The sequence below is a fragment of the Mercurialis annua genome, linkage group LG1-X (assembly GCF_937616625.2).
Source record: "Mercurialis annua linkage group LG1-X, ddMerAnnu1.2, whole genome shotgun sequence".
Lineage (NCBI taxonomy): Eukaryota > Viridiplantae > Streptophyta > Magnoliopsida > Malpighiales > Euphorbiaceae > Mercurialis > Mercurialis annua.
This window is the reverse complement of record NC_065570.1, coordinates 57,414,669-57,432,494: the sequence shown is the minus strand read 5'-3', so window position 1 is coordinate 57,432,494 and position 17,826 is coordinate 57,414,669. Positions and strand designations below refer to the sequence as shown.

The window sequence follows — 17,826 nt, the reverse complement described above, 5'->3', positions numbered from 1 at the left end:
TAGTGATGTTGATATGCAGTAGACAAAATTAAAGGTATATACAGTCCAAACAATGTCAACCTCGAGATCGACCTGACTCTAATAAGCTTAAATTTGGTCAAGCTTAATTTTAAGAGCTATAAAAAAAATTGAGCTTGACTCGATCCCATTCTACGTTAAATATATAAATATTTAAAAATTAAATTCTTGTATTACAATAATAATGTTAATAAATATTATTATAAATATGTATAATTATAAGAGATAAACAAATAAATTAATTAAAGTTCGATTAGATTTGCTCATCTATTGAGCTAAATATGTTGATATTTGAATTCAGCTCGACAATTGACTGACTAGGAGCTCGAACTCCAGCTCGATTCGATAATTGACTTAAGTTATTCAAATTCGATTTTGATTCTGTTAACATCAAATCGATTTTGATTCTGTTAACATCAAATCGATTTTAAATAATTTTTAAATCAATTCCAAATAGCTCATGAGTTGGCACGATCTAGATACACTCTTTGTTCTTTAGAGATATAGATATTTTACTACTATGATATAATGGAAACTGTTTAACGACTTGTTTTTTTTTTTTTCAGTTTTCTACATTAGTGCTATTAGTACTAGCCCACCATTGAGCTGTTCTAATCTGTCGAGCTCTGTTCCACTTCTCAATATTTCTAAGTCTTGCATACATCTTCCTTATCTTGTTAAGTTTTTGCGACTGATCAGCTATAATGCCAGCTGTTGAGGGATTCTCACTGAAAACCACCTCATATCCGTCGCGGAACGAGTCCATTCCTTCAGTAAGAAGTTGCCAGAACATGCCGCCTGCAGCAGCACCTCCGGCTCTAGCCGATGAATAAATAGCAGAGTAGACTGTATTGAAGAGCTGATCCCTTTGATTATATGCGGCCGTTTTCGATGATTTCCCAAACTCTGCAAATAGAAGTGGCTTGTGAAGTATGTTCTGTGCATCCTCAATGTGATTGTTGAGCCAATTGTTCAAGAAAGATTTCTGCCTCTCATCATCTGCACTGGGTAACCTGTATATTGAATAAATAAGCAAAATATTCAACTTATAATGTTTTGGCCGTAGTATTTGTACTTGAATCCAAAAATCTTACCATTGATCAGGATACGAGTGAACAGTGGCGAAGTCGATGCCTGGAATCTGATTATTTGCAATGAAATCTGTACCTATCTGAAAATTTGGATTGTATTGCTGTTTTTGTGATGAAGATTGCCCGTAAAACCCTTCCAAGCCTACTTCCAGCAAGTGATTGCTATCTATGGATTTCAAGTGAGAAGCCATCTCCGAAATCCAACTCTGCCATCACAGCCCCAATTAGGCCAAAATCCAATTCTTCAGTCATTTTTTATGTGTTATGCTTGTCCATAAATATGTGTCACATGTTAAAACAAATATAATTTAATCAATCGAAGTCAAAGAGATCTAATTCTTTTGAATATCAGATCAAATAGATTCAATTGGACCAAATTAATATGGAATAATAGAAAAAATTGGATCCATTTGACCTGAAATTATAAACTTCTGAATCTATTTAATCTTAATGAATAAACTTGGACCTAGCTGAACCAGTCACACGAATTTACGGATCAAAATGACCCTCTTCTCATTTATTTTGAGTCAAAAAAGAGAGTGATATAAACCTGAATGGTTTTTCCTGAAGGATCAGAGGTGCATCTGGGCTCATTCATAAGCTCCCAAGCCATTATCGTCGGCTCATCTTTATAAGCAACTCCGGTGATGCTATTGCGTCTCGTAAGCACAGTCTACACACAGGTGAAAAAATAAGCCATAATTGGTTGATTTAACAAGTTAACCATTTCCATTTTACTATGAAAAATAATTAAACTTTATATCAGCTTCTACCAAATTTACCCAAAACTGTTTTCAAGTGATGAAAAAGTTTAGCTCATCAGCAAAAATCAAACGAACGGATGAGATTGAACCATCAACATTCAACTGTAACTGACCTTGATATGATTCTTATAGTAACCTTTGATTAAAGAATTTGTAAAGAAATCATCATCAGATGAAACAGACTGGCCTTGACTCCTAGCCCAGTTCACATACTGTTTTTTCCCTCCAAAGCTTTCATAATTGTTCACCAAACTCAAAATTAGCTTAATCCCATTTTTCTTTGCTTCAGATATTACAAAATCCAATCCCTTACAAAATGCATAAACAAAACAAATTAGCCATAAAAATTGAAAAATCAAAACCAAGCACAATTCAGAAAACCCACCTGAAAGGCCTGTTCATCGTAGGAGCCAGGAGAGGATTGAAGAGCTCTATCTTGACCATCATTAAAAGCCCAAGTTCTTGCAAGTGAGAGGCCATGGTTTCTAGCTTCTTGAAAAACTGAAGAAACTTTGTCTTTCATAGAATTGTCGGTTGCAAAATACATGAGCCAGTAAGCATTGAATCCATTTGCATAAAATGGACTGCCATTTAACATAAATTGCACTCCCCTGGTACTTATGAACCCATTTGCTGCTTCTACTTGAAGAAAGATCCCCTGTTTCTGAGTTGCAAGAATCACCAAGAAAATAACTACACTCCACTTCTTCATTTTCTCTCCTTTGTTTGTTTCTCGAGAAAAATAAAGTGAACTGAGATTCTGGGAATGCTTATGTAGGTGGGATAGTAGCTTCTTTTCTTTAAATAAAGGTGATTTATTATCCCATATTACATGGTTTTCTTGGTACGTTATTTTCCAATTTTAACCTTTTTTATGCGTTTCTTCTCATAAAAGGTAAGCGAGTGAAAGCAAAAATGTAATTTTGTCTCTCTGCCTAGCAAAATGACTTTAATGCCCCTTAATGAGAGTTAAAGAAAAGTTTATAATGGTGGTGAGATTTGGTTAGTAATTATAGCCTTTAGTTGAGTGTTTGTTGCCAATGTAAGTATGTGGTGGGTGTGGGAAATGGTATGATGTCAAATTCTGTTTCAGGACATAAATGAGAACTTCCTATTTATTTCACCCATTTTTATATTTTGTTTACTCATAATCAAATGATTAAATTTCAAATTCTTAGGAGTAGTATTAATATTATTAGATGGACTTTTTACATGACGTGACAAATTTATTTTACCTGATGAATATACATTAGAGCAAATTATTATGAGGCCCCTTATATTTGATATAATTTACACTTTAATCCCTCCTGTTTGAAAATTAAACTATATGGCCCCTCACTTTTATTTCCGTCAACAGTTTAGTCCTTAGGTCCAGTTTTATTGTTAGTCAACAAAGTCAAAAGATTTATGAGTAAATTAATTTTCAAATACAAAGGACGAAATAATTGACAAAAATAAAAGTGAGGGACTAAATCGTTGACAAAAATAAAAGTGAGGGGCCATATAGTTTTATTGACTTGGTTGACTAACACTAAAAATGGACAGAAGGACTAAATCATTGACAGAAACAAAAATGAAGAGCCATATTATTTGATTTTTAAATAAAAAAATTAAGTGTAAATTATATCAAATATGAGGGATGTCGTAGTAGTTTGCTCTTTATATTATATAGTCTAGCATGATATATGTAAACTAAGCCACTGTTAAAATGACATGGTTCAAAAGTTATTTTTTTTTTGGAATAAAAAATTCTATTAATCAAAAGCTGATTGATTAGCCAGTACATAAAATTTAATTATCGGAGGGACATTGCCCCAGCCAATTAAAAAAACTAAAATATTTGTATGCTACTACAGTCGACCCTCTGATAATTAATACACATGGTGGATCAAAAATTTATTAATTATTAGAATTATTAATTTATTGAATTTGTATAAAAAAATTTGTAAAAAATATTTTAAAGCATCTACATTAATAGCCCTAATATTAATATTATATTATAAAAAAAACTAACTAAATACACTTTACAATCACTCAATTTAAAAGAAATAATTTTATATTTAATTTAAAAAATATCAATTGATATCAAATTAAAAAATAATTATTAAAAAGTTGTATTCATAAAGTAAAATAATTTTTAATATTTTTTATAATAGAGATATTTTACTTACTTTAATTTGTTTATCTAATAACTTCTTTTAAAATTTCTCAAAACAATAAGAAAGTCATAATTTGATAGTATTTTAACTTCCACTTTATAAATTAAGGTTAGTATTGTCTCAAATAAATCATCAATTGTCATATATTTCATTAAAAAAATCTCTCTAATAATTAATATTCATGTAGAATATATTTTAAATATTATTAATTATTAAATAATAGAATTATTAATTATCCGACGTGGAACGAAGTTGGTTCTCTCAATTTTCTATTAATTATTAGAATTTTTAATTTATAGAATATTAACTATTAGAGGGTCGACTGTATATGAAATTTTTTATCGTAATTAAAACAACATATATGCATCTCAATTAAGCTAACATAGTCATGTGCTATCAAACTGATAATATTACAAAGCAAAGAGTTGTTGTTTAAAGCATCCATTACAACCTTTGAAATAAAGAGAATTAAATTAGCTTCGCTTGTAATGATAATACTAACTTTAATCACACGACTGCTACAACTAGCAGATATAACTTCATCGTTAAAGTCTCTAATCACATCTTCTGTGACATATCTCTTCTTTTGAACATTAAAGACATCATCTATATTAACGCAAAACATACCGATATTTGGTGAAATTTGTCGTAAGATGGTGGCTGTAATTGTTTTAGAGATCCAATTCACTTGCATCGCAAAAAACAATTTCATCTCCAACGATGAAAAAAACTATTCTTAATTTCGATTGGGATGGATCTAATAAAATTAAGATACTAAGGTAGAAAATATTTTTTAGATCTAGACCAAAATTGGCCAAGAAATAAACTTTATTTAAAATTAAAGACAAAAACTATAGCTAAAGCTAAAAGACTGAATTTGAAAGATTCGGGAGGTGGTTTTTGGCCATTCTGGAAGTGATTTTTGGCAAAAAAAAATGGCCAAAAACCACCTTCCAAATGAACGAAAAGAAAAAAATAATTCTAGAGTTTGAGAGGTTTTTAAAAAAAAGAGACGGCTAGGGTTTTCAGAAGTTAGTTTGATTGGCTGGGTTTTATATATAGTTCAATTCTCATATTTTATTTTCATTTGGCAGGATTCATAGGTTTCTTTCACCGGAAGTTCTTACCTAAACCCAGTTTATGAAAAATTCATGGACCCATCCAATAAGGTGTTAGAGAAATGAGAAGAAAGAGAAAATAATAAGAAAAGAGAGAAAATTGTATTTGATTTTCTAACACCTCATTGAATAGGTGCATGGAAAATTTATGGACCGGGTCTAGGTAAGAATTTCCCTTCTTTCACTATTAAGAGCGAAAATTATGCTGATATCTTATTAGAAGTTCCAAAGCTAGACAAAGAATTACTACACAAATATTTTCTGTTTGATAAAACCCAAACTAAATTGTTTTTTTCTTTTAAATTATACAATTTTGTATTATTGTTACTATTAGACAAATTTTTACTTATATTTAATATATTGTTTCAATTTTTATACTCGCTGTGATTATCAGATTTGGTTTGAATTGAATTTTAACCTTTGCTCGGGTTTTTGCCTTGCAATTTGCTAGCTAATGTTTTATTTTGATTATGGTTCGACGCTTTGTTGGCATTGTGATAAGGATTGAGATAAAGGTATTGGCGCTTCAGACATCGACGAAATAGATGTCGCTTACAAGATCTACAATTCGAAGGAGACTGCTAGATTCTGATCGATGTTATTAATTCCTCCTCTAGTAATGATGTAGATGTTGAAGTAGTATTAGAAGATATCTTTAATCTACTTTTCAATTTTCAAAAATTAGATTTTAGTATGTAAACTTTAAATATTATTGGATGATCCATATGGCAGATATAAAGCCCTATTTGATGACCGCTTGCAGTGCTTATTATTTTGTTTTAGAATGATTGACTCAAAATTGTTGAGAAGCCATTCAATTATATATTTTGAATATTTTATTTAATGAAATTTTAGTGACAGAAAAATAAGAATGGTTTTTTCTCTATTAAAGGCATCAGTACTCAATAGTTAGCAGAATAAATAAAATTATCACACATTGGTAAATGAAATGATGTTAATAATATAGTAATAATTTATTTAATCAAAATTTTCAAATTGTTTAATAATATTTTTACGTATTTTTCTTTATTATATGATATTAATTTCTACATATTATCAGTAAGATTTTCAAGTAAAAATGATAGGATATTTACAGATAACATAAATAATATTTATTATATTATATATTGTTATTTATATATAGATCTATCCCATAAGAATTATTTTTATTTTTAATCTACGTGATGGGTCGTCGAAGTGCTTGGATTCTCTTGGCCAACATTTTGACCAAAGTGCAGAACCGAAAGCGAGCATTAACTTTTGGGCTTTTTATATAAAATACAGGATTTGGACTAAACTTTACTTTTATACAGCCCAATTCATATCTTTACTTTTCACACCATCAATTTTATGAAACCTAACTTTTTTTTTTGATTTCTTTCTTTTTTACCGTTTTCTTCTTTTCCTTCTCAATTGGCGGTTTCTTCATTCTTCTCCGTTATTTTCGCTTCTCTTCTCCACTATTTTGCTGTATGTTATCTCCATTACTGCACGACTCCTCTTGCTTCTCTCATTTTCATCTCTATTTCATCATTATCTCAACCGTTCTTGCTTATATAACAATAAATTCTTTTGAGTTGTGAAAAAAAAATTCACGATTTCTACTCCTTCGCTTCCGCCGTTCCGCCTCCGCCGTTTCGCCTCCATCGTTCCGCCTTTATCTCGCCGCGCCATCTTTCTTTTATTTTTTTAATTTTAGATCTGAATTTTTTTGTTTTTTTTTTTATTTTCAGATCTGTAATTTGTTTATCTTTTACTATTGATTCACCATTAAACATGTATAAAGAGTATTTTTAAAGAATCTAATACTTATTTCATGTTATATAGAATAATTTTGTGATTTTATATTATAAAATTCTGTTATTTCTGCATTTTTTTGTGTTTTGTTGTATTTCTGCGTTTTTTTTATTCTGCAGAACGATTTGTTGATGATGATTGATTGCTGAATTATTGTAATGTTACAGTGTTGTTGATTTTATGTTGACTTTATGTTGATATTATGTTGATATCTACTGATTCTTTTTATTTTAACATTGACAAATAAGATAATATTGTCTATGAAATAAATTTTCGTTGGATGAAATGAAACTGTATCATAACCGTCTTTGTCGAAATTTAGTTAGGTATGAGAGGTGGAACGCAAAACAATTATACAAGTGATTTTGAAGAAACTGTGCAGCTGTAAAGAGAATTGAGGAAAAAATATATTTTGAAATAGATTTCTTTAATTTGTGAACTGTTGTGTTGGTGTATATTTAATATATTTTTATTTTTATATGTAAGAATAATTTTATTTTTTCATTTGAATTATTATCGTCGTTATCAACATAATATCAACAATTAATGCTAATTTAGTCAAGATGTTTGTAAAATGAGAACATCGATTAATTTAAGCAAAAAACAATCAACATATTATCAAAAACATGTCAACAACTCATCAATACAGCAATTTAAGACTAACTTTACTTTTCTTTTAATGATGAAAAATCAACATGTTATCAACAACATATCAACATAAAATTGAAAATCAAAAAAAGTTAAAATACTTATCAACATTATGTCAACAATAAATCAACAACGAATCAACAATTAATGCTAATTTAGTCAAGATGTTTGTAAAATGAGAACATTGATTGATTTAAGTCAGAAACAATCAACATATTATCAAAAACATATCAATAGTTCATTAATACATCAATTTAAGACTAGCTTTATTTTTCTTTCAATGATTGAAAAATCAACATGTTATCAACAGTATATCAACAACATGTCAACATAAAATTGAAAATCAAAAAAAGTTGAAATACATATCAACATAATGTCAACAATAAATCAACAACGAATCAACATAAGGAATAAAATAAAACATAATTTTTTGAAAAATTGTGACAATCGATAAAATATCAACAAGAAATCAACAACATGTCAACATAATAATGCAAACATATAAATATGTAGTCTCGGTTAAATTTTATTTTATTTAGTTTATTTCGCTGACAAAGTTATCTAATTTGCCAATTTTTTTTTAAAAAATAAAATTTTCCAATGTTAAAATCAAGGAAATACCAACTGATTATCAACACAAAATCAACAACAAATCAACAACACTGTAATATTATAATAATTCAACAATCAACCATCATCAAAAAATCGAGCTGCAGAATAAATAAACACAGAAATACAACCAAACACAAAAACAAAATGCAGAAATAACAAAAAATTATTCCATATAACCATAATTTTATATTACATAACATGAAATTAACATTATATTCTTGAAATATAATCTATATACATGTTTAATGGTGAAAAAACAGTAAAACAATTGTAGATCTGAAAAAAAAAAAAGAATGAATAAATTGTAGATCTGAAATCAAATAGATGACACGGCGAGCAGAGGAGATGATGGTGTTGGCGAAGTTGACAACGGAAACGATGATGAGAACGATGACGGAGGAGCGGAGGAATAGAGGACGGCGAAGCGGAAGACGACGGAGAGGAAGAGAGAGGAAGATGAGCTGAGAGGAAGATGAGTTGAGAGGAAGAGAGAGAAATATGAGTTGAGAGGAAGAGAGAATTGAATGATGAGGAGAGAGAAAATAAATGAAATAATGATGATTGTGCTATTAGGGTTGAATATATAAGATCCGTATAAAAGTTATAATCAGCTCCGTGTATGGTAGTTTAGTAAGTGAAAAATATGACATGTATAAAAGTAAACAATTAGCCAATATAGGTTGTTTGTGTAAAAAGCCCTTAACTTTTTCCCTGAATTTGGCGAACATCACGGCGACGTTTGGGCACGGCCTTCACTGGGACAAATTGCTAAAGTAACAAAATAGTGAAAGGCAAAGTATGGCCTCATAAAAGATAACCAGAAAAAGGATGATTAAATTTTTAAAACTAAATTCAACTAGGTCTTCGAATATCTATCTTGGACCAAATAATTTTTTTTAATTTTTTCTTATTCAATTAGATTCAATAACTTTGGGGTCATGTAAATTTTTTTTAATTAATTAAATCTTAAACTCTCTTAATTTAAATGCATTACTTATTTAATCTACAAATTTTAAAATTTAACTGCTTAAAAGAATTAAAAATAACTTATTTAATCATAAAATACAAACTTAAAAGTCCAGATGATAGTGTTCTCAAATTGGTAGTTTTCTATGACCATTAAAGTTGATTATGTGAGGGGAGCTGAGCTTCGGGAAGTCTATCATGGTCTGAAATGGGATGGGATTTTGGAGTTAGACGGGTTATTATCGAAGTCGACAATAAAAATACGGTAGATAAAATTAATAATGGTTCAGACGCGGGTCATTTAATCTTTTTACTATGATTCAGACTCTGATTACTAAGGATTGGAATGTTAGATTGTGTCATATTTTTAGGGAACCTAATTTTGCGGTTGATCATATTGCGTCTGTAAGTGATGAGAATTTGATAGAGTTCGTCTCTCATGAGAGTCCACTGACTAGCTTAAGCTACTGATTATTGCATGATTTACATGGTGTGTCGTATGACTGCTGTTTTTAATTTGTTTTTTATTTAGGCCTTGCCTCATTCCCTTGTAACAAAAAAAAAGAATGGAGCACAACACAATTTCAAAATTTAAAAGCAAAAAATCAAATAAATAAAGAAATGCTCTTTTTTTTTTGGATCTCATGCTCTTGGCTTGTGTCGAATGCTATGTCGCATCTTCGTTAACCAATCCAATGTCATGCTGAACGAAAGCATCGTCGAGTTCAATAACTACTTCTTTTTTTTTTCAAATAAAAAATTCTATTCATAAAAAGCTAATTGATCAGCCAATACATAAAATTTGATAATCAAAGGGACAATGCCCCAACCAATTAGATAAATTGAAATAGTCATATGCTATCACATGAGATTTTCTATGATAATTAAAACAACATTTATACATCTCAATTAAAATAAAATAGTCATGTGCTATCAAACTGATAATATTACAAAGCAAAAAGTTATTTTTCAAGACATCTATTACAATCTTTGAAATAAAGGGAATTAAATTAGCTTCGCTTGCCATGATAATACTAACTTTAATCGCACGACTGCTACAGCTAGCATCTATAACTTCATCGTTAAAATCTCCGATCACATCTTCTGTGATATATCTCTTCTCTTTAACATTGAATACATCATCGATTTTGGAGGAATCCTTCATCAGTGACGCTAAACATACCTATACTTGGTGAAATTATTATTCTCTAATTGTTTAAGAGATCCAAGTCATTTACACTATAAAAAATAATTTCATCTACAAAGATGAAAAATAAACTATTATCAATTTTGATTACATCTTATCTAATACAATTAAGATATTAGGGTAAAAAATAATTTTTAGATCTAGTTCAAAATTGACCAAAAAAGATAAAAATTATAAAAAAAACTAAAAAAAATTGAGTTTAAGAAATTGGGGAGGTGATTTTTAGCAGTGAATGATCAAAAATCACCTTTCAAATGAACAAAAAAAGAAAAAATTTATTAGAGTTTAAGAGATTTCTCAAAAGAAAGAGACACAAGGAGAAAAAAAACTTATTAATATTTAAGAGGTTTTTTAAAAGAGAGATACGGCTAGGATTTGTATAAGATTGTAATAACTAATCCTTTTTTTTAATAGTCTTATACATACCACTAAATTTCTTTCTTAATTAAAAAAAAAGGTTTGCACACCTGCAATTTCCAACAACAACTCAATTTGTTGAAAATATAAGTTCAGTCTGAATTTGATTTGACTTCACTATTTAAACCTATGAAATTAAAAATTTAACCTAAATAATATTTTAAAATTCAAATAATAAATAAACTAAAATTATAGAAGCTGAAAGAATTAATATTAGCTCGGCCAGAAAAAAAAAAACAAAAAAAAGCGATAAATAAGCACAGTTTAAACGGTGACGTACATGATGAAACCAAAGGCAGGATTAGGGATGGCAATGGGGAGGGGATTCTCTGATCCCCATGGAGACCCGCCCCTAATAGGGCGGGAAATTCCCACCAATTGTCCCCATGTGTACGGGGATAGGGGAAGATTATTCCCCATTCACGGGGATGGGGAGGGGACGAGGGGTGTAGTCCCCACCCCATGGGGATCCGAGCTATTTTTGTATAATTTTTTTATATAATTTGTAACAATATTTAGTATATTGTTCATATTTTTTAATAACTTTATTTAATTATCAGAATATTTAGTAATGACTTTTAACGACCTTTTATAATATTTTGATTATTTTATTTTAATAATTAAAATTGCTGAATATTTTAGATGATTAATTAATTTTTAGGATAATTTAATTTATAATTTTTTATATTATTAATATTGAATAGTTTATATTTTTTTCAAATATTTTATGAAAATAATTAAATATTTATATTAAAATATACGGAGATATGGGGATCCCTATGGAAATGGGAAATCCACGGATATAAGAATGGGGATAAATTAATTTCCATTAAATAAATGGGAACGGGAATGGAGATGGGGATTCCCCATACAAGCGGGGACGGGAATGGGGATAACTTTTCCACCCCCACCCCGTCCCATTGCCATCCTTAGGCAGGATTTGAGAGGTGAGTTGAGAGAAAATTGAATTGTGGCACGTAGCAGTATCCCATGTGAAAGAAGGCTCCACTCCCACAGTTTTTAATTTAGTTAAATTGTGCCATAAAATGATGAGACATGATCCACAACTTCGATTCGTGTATCTTCCATTCGTTTTCAGTTGTGGTTGGGAACCCTAACAAATGAAGCATCCACCGACTCAACAATTCAATCTATAAATGGAGCCGCTTACGTTATGGGGTGTTGGGAGTTATCCATACAAAATCATGTGTGCTTCTTTATGGGGCTTCTTACATATATACTCCTTTTATAGAAACTCTTATCTTTTATACGTTATATAGGTAAAAGTCTAGCACAAATACCCTTTTCCATTATATGTATTCATTGACACGCCTTTTTCCTTTAATCCCCTACTACATTAACTTTTCTTCTTTATAATACTAACATTTGCTCTTTTCTTTTGATACTGATTTTCGTTCATAAATTTTGTTAATTGTTTTAACTTCATATCCACAAAGTTGACATTAGGATATGATTGGAAAGTTTATAATAATTAATCTTTTTTATATTTACTGTTTTTAAGTTATATAGATGTTTTGCTTTTATATTTTCTGTAATAATCTTATTTCTATGGCTATGGTCATCTTATTACAGTCGACCCTCTGATAATAAATACACATGGTGGATCAAAAATTTATTAATTATTAGAATTATTAATTTATTGAATTTATATAAAAATATTATAAAAAATATTTTAAAGCATCTACATTAATAGACCTCATATTAATATTATATTATAAAAAAACTAACTAAATACACTTTACAATCACTCAATTTAAAAGAAATAATTTTATATTCAATTTAAAAAATATCAATTGATATCAAATTAAAAAATAATTATTAAGAAGTTGTATTCATAAAGTAAAATAATTTTTAATATTTTTTATACTAGAGATACTTTATTTACTTTAATTTGTTTATCTAATAACTTCTTTTAAAATTTCTCATAAGAGTAAACAAGTCATAATTTGATGGTATTTTAACTTTCACTTTATGAATTAAGGTTAGTATTGCCTCAAATAAATAATCAATTGTTATATATTTTTTAAAAAAAATCTCTCTAATAATTAATATTCATGTAGAATATATTTTAAATTTTATTAATTATTAAATAATAGAATTATTAATTATCCGACGTGGAACGAAGTTGGTTCTCTCAATTTTCTATTAATTATTAGAATTATTAATTTATAGAATATTAATTATTAGAGGGTCGACTGTAGTTGTGTGTTTTCTGAGATTGTTGGGGTTTGTGTTTACATTTTTCTTTAATAGTCATCTGTTGGCTATTCTTTTTCTGGTTAGTGGTTTCATAAAGTCTAATAAACATCCGGATATGATTTATTATCGAAAAATTAGCCCGATGCTTTACGCTGAAAGAAATGAAAAAGTTCGAGAAGGAGAAAATTGTTTTGCCGGTGATGGAAGCACTGGTTTCCGAGGTTCTTTTACAATATTTAGTTATTTTGTCAAAAATAAATTTGAGTTTCATGAATAAATTCTAATATACTTATTTAACAAAAAATTATAAAAATTAAAATACATAAAAAATAATTTAAACTTTTTTTATTAAAAATTTATGAAAATGAGTTTAATTAAATATATGTATAATAATTTTTATAAAAATAGAACCACCAAAGAAAATCAAGTTGAAAAATGTACTATATTTATATACTATAACGAAGAGCGGAATCAAAATTTTGATTACACTAATATTTATATAATTGGAATAAAATTATTGAAACAATGTGGCTATATTTGTTATTATTAAAATTGAAAAAGAAAGTAAAGAGTAAAAAAATAAAAATATAATTCAAAAATAATTAAGAGCAACTAATAAGCAAAAATAGCAATCAAAAAGCAACTAAAGAAGAGCAACCAAAAAGCAACTTACTTTTTTTTTCTTAAAAAGCAACTTAATATCAACCAATAAACTACCAAAAAACTATTGTTGAGCAACTAAAGAGCAAAAAATAAACAACTAAAAAATAATCAAAACTGAAATAGAAAGTAAAATTAGATAACAAACTATAAAAAAATTAAATACAAAAAATTAAGGGTCTAAATTCAAAAGATATGTGTATAATTAGGTAATTTAAATTTATCGAGGATGAATTCATTTTAATATTTCTCATGTAAATAGGAAATAACTAAATAATAGATAAATAAAAATATAAAAATTGAAATTATTAAATAAAAATAAGAAACATGGATCAAAACAAGTAATTTAAATAATAACAAAAATCAAAAAATTATAACATAAATAAAAAAATGAATATAATTGATAAAAATGGTAATTAATTATATAAACATTTGCAATAATATAAAAATATTATAAAAAGAAAAATAAAAGAAAAATATTGAAGTTTAAACAGGTAAGCCAATAAATAAAATAAAATAAAAAGAAAAAAAATAAAATATCAAAAAAAAATTAAATAACTAAATAAAAAAAAATGTAGTAATAATTTAATCAATCTTTTATGTTCACACAAATAAAAACAAAAAAAGTGGAGAGAAAGTAAAAGAAAGGAGAGACATATTACCACAAAATCCGAAATCATTATTTAGAAGAAAGGCATAATTTTGCAAAGAAAAATAAAAAATAAGCACCCTTGAAAACGGAAAAGTTGGACAGTCAATTTTGCAAGACTTTCAAGATTTGGGGTACAGCACGTAATTACCTCTTCTTTCTGGCACTGTGCCTATTGGGCCTGTACCCGTTCACGGGTTATATTCCAGTCCAAACTAAGGACTCATTTCCCTCACCATACTGCTTGCATTTTCCCATCAACACCAACCTTTAAAATATCAATGGTATTATTACCTCTAAAAGTTTACAGTTAAATTATTATTTTCTTTAGTTTTTTTACTAACATCCTCTCATGTAACGGAGTTTCGGTTATGTAAAATATAAAAGTTGAGGGGCGAAATAGTGATTTTTCAAACTTAAGGGAAAACTAGTAGTTTGGAAGTAAACTCAAGGGCCAATAGTAATTATTCCAAATATAAATCGTTAAAGATTTCTAAAACATTCCACAATGAGCAAACAATTATTTAAATTAAAAACTAATAGATTTAATTAAAATTAAATTAATTAATTTTTAGTTCAATCGATTGGATTATTCAATTTAATAAAAAAATTATTTAATCGAGTCAATCAAAATTAAAAAATTAAATGGACTAAATTAGTCGCTAGACTAGGTTAAATTGACAATTTGATCAGACTTTACTTTTCTAAACAAATTGTATTCATCCGTGTACTAAGTGTCGCTGAAAGCCCAGAGCCGGTGGTAAAAAATGATAATGGACCGATAGATTTGGGCCACCTGCCAAACCCAACTTTTTTGACTTCATTCTGAACTGACCAGTGAAGCCCAAAAACAACTGTGGCCCATATTTACAATTTTCAACTGCCACTCCTTATGGCAATACTTGCAACGTCAAAGATTGCTTGGAGTATTTTTGAACCGGTACTTGCAGCTAATTAGTTGTTCACGTTCCCACCAAATTCAACCCAAAAAGAAGAACAAACATGTAATTTTATTTTTATCTTTTTTCTGGTACAAATACACCATAAAAATATAAATATTTGCATAATTCAAACAAGCCGGATGCTATTGTTTAATTTATAGTAATTTACATTTTTCAGTCGAGAACATAAATTTATTTATATTATCCCTTTTATAGGTTAGCTAGTGTATTAATTTACAGTAGTTGGTCTTGTTGCACAATTTTAAATTATTCTATCTAATTATGGGATCAGAACTGAAAAACGATTATGTCACTGGTTCATCTTACTTCATCGGATCATGGCTAATTGTTACTGATCCGTTTTATACCAATCACAATGAAGAACTCGGTGAGCCCTATAAAGATTCGCCCAGTCCTTCACAGGCGACACAATCCTAAAAATAGGTGAGTTTATACATACACACTTTAAGACGTGGGATCGTGGGATCACTTCATGATTTTCGCTGGACGTGGGTAAAACACGACCAGCGGTTACCTCACCAAGTCTATAAATACCTTAATTCCAATAGGGAGCAGAGGTTAGTCACTTACATACCCTTAAACATTTATATTTTACCTTTAATCTCTTGCACAGTATGCTGACTTTACCATCAGAGTGGTTTTCAGGCTAATCCAGCTTAATTCCTTTTAACATTATTATTTGTGCAGGTGCTCGGTTGATTACCTGTTCATTTTCAAAGTTATCATTTAGTGCGGTGAACGTGGAATACACTTCATTTTTTGTTTTTGTTCACCATGGAAAAACCGCCGCAGAAAAGAAAATGAAGGTCGCACTGGTGAAGAAGGAGAAATCAGTGATCCTACAGGAAAAACCCCCATCCCAGAAGACGATACCAACAATCCTGACAACAACCCGACAGAGGAGAACATAACTACCAAAGACCTTTTCAAGGCCTTCTCTGAATATACTAGATTAGTAAAAGACATCTAAAAGAATACCTCTTCCTAATCGCAAAACCAAACACCAAATACCTTACACAACAACAACGACAATGCTAAGGGTAAAGCCAAACAACCCGCCACACCCCTTTTATCCGAGCCTACGGCGACAAAAAAGACCAGTCCTGCCATACTGGTGGATGAAGATGAGCTTCGGCCAGAGGTGGAACTGGAGTCTAAGGAGAACCCAGATGATCTGGAGAGGAAAGTTCGGGATGCACTGAGCAGGATGGGGGTACGATATGACGATGTTGATTTAAGTTTGAGAAGTGACATGCCACTAGGAGACTATATCATTGTAATTGATTTTCCAACTCAGTTCAAATACCCATCAAATTTGGAATCTTATGATGGAACAAGCTGCCCCAAAAGTCACATTCATAAGTTCCAAGCCATTCTCAACGTCTAAACCATTTTGGACCATGTTCTATGAAAACTCTTCGCCACACTTTGAAGGGGATAGATCAGGAATGGTATGAAAGTCTAAAACCTAATTCCATTTTTACTTTTCAACAATTTTCAGGCACGGTTTGTAGCATGTATTCCACATAAGAAGTACTCGACATACCTGATAGCGGTCATGCAGAGGGATGGTGAGACTTTGAGAAATACGTGGAGAGGTTTAACAAGGAGGCAATGCAAATAAAAGATCAGATAGCCTACACAGCTATGTTCAATGGAACCACCAACCTGGACTTAAGGAAAGAATTGATGTCTAAAGCGCCCAAATCCTTCATAGCAATAATGACTATCGCTCACACCCACATATTCGAGTTGATGATGGCCGAAGGAGATCGCCCTAAGAAAGCACCACTTGACAAGTAGCAGTTATCACAAACCAGCTAGAGAGGAGAATTCTAGAGATCAGAAGGAGCAGAGAGGGGACAAATGAGATAAGAGGAGAATTGGGAATACATGCCATTGGACACTAGTCAAACAAATGTGTTACTATGGGTGAAAGATGCGAAAGAGCAAGTTCGAATGCCGAGGAAGACGAGTGACCGGTCAGTAAGAACTCGGGATACCAACAAATATTGCGAATTCCATTGCGATAATGGCCATGACACCGAGGATTGTTGGCATCTTAGAGAGGAGATTAAACATCTCATTGCTAAGGGGGCCCTGAGTCAATTTGTTTAGAAAGGCAAGAAGGATAGCCAGATAACAACAAGAGGCGAGATTATAGAGAAAGACGGGAGGAAACACAAAAAAATAGGCGAGAACCCGCTAGCATAATCAATGTTATTGTTTGAGGATCAAGAGGCGGTGACGCAACACCATGAGAAGGAAAGTGGCGAGAATAGTGTACTCGGTTAACCCGGGTAACCCATATGTGAAAACATTTAGCAGAATCACTTTCTCTGTGGATGATGGACATGGATTAAGTCTCCTCCACGAGGATGCTATGGTAATTGAAGGGCGACTGAACAATTTTGTTGTAAAGAGAATGTTGGTAGACACAGGTAGCTCAGTGAACATGATGGCCCTCACGGTGTTCAAGCAATTGAAGTTGGACAAAAAGAAGCTCATCCCAGTCTCTACTCCTCTGGTAGAATTGGG

The 17,826-nt window shown here is 30.2% G+C and overlaps 1 protein-coding gene across 1 annotated transcript; it reads right to left on the bottom strand.

Annotated features, from left to right (window-relative positions):
* Nucleotides 1-252: 252 nt before the first annotated feature.
* LOC126653748 (mannan endo-1,4-beta-mannosidase 7) lies at nt 253-2,702 on the bottom strand. Its single transcript, XM_050347689.2, has 5 exons — nt 2,259-2,702; nt 1,987-2,181; nt 1,660-1,782; nt 1,113-1,315; nt 253-1,031 (listed from the first exon to the last, which is right to left on the bottom strand). Exons 1-5 carry the CDS (start codon nt 2,583-2,585, stop codon nt 581-583), a joined length of 1,299 nt encoding a protein of 432 aa, XP_050203646.1. The 5' UTR covers nt 2,586-2,702; the 3' UTR covers nt 253-580.
* Nucleotides 2,703-17,826: the final 15,124 nt, after the last annotated feature.

Coding starts and splice junctions, on each gene's coding strand:
- LOC126653748 (XM_050347689.2), bottom strand. CDS start 2,585: ATGAAGAAGTGGAGTGTAGTTATTTTCTTGGTGATTCTTGCAACTCAG. Junction 2,182..2,258: donor ACGATGAACAGGCCTTTCAG/GTGGGTTTTCTG, acceptor GCATTTTGTAAG/GGATTGGATTTTGTAATATC. Junction 1,032..1,112: donor CACTCGTATCCTGATCAATG/GTAAGATTTTTG, acceptor TTCAATATACAG/GTTACCCAGTGCAGATGATG.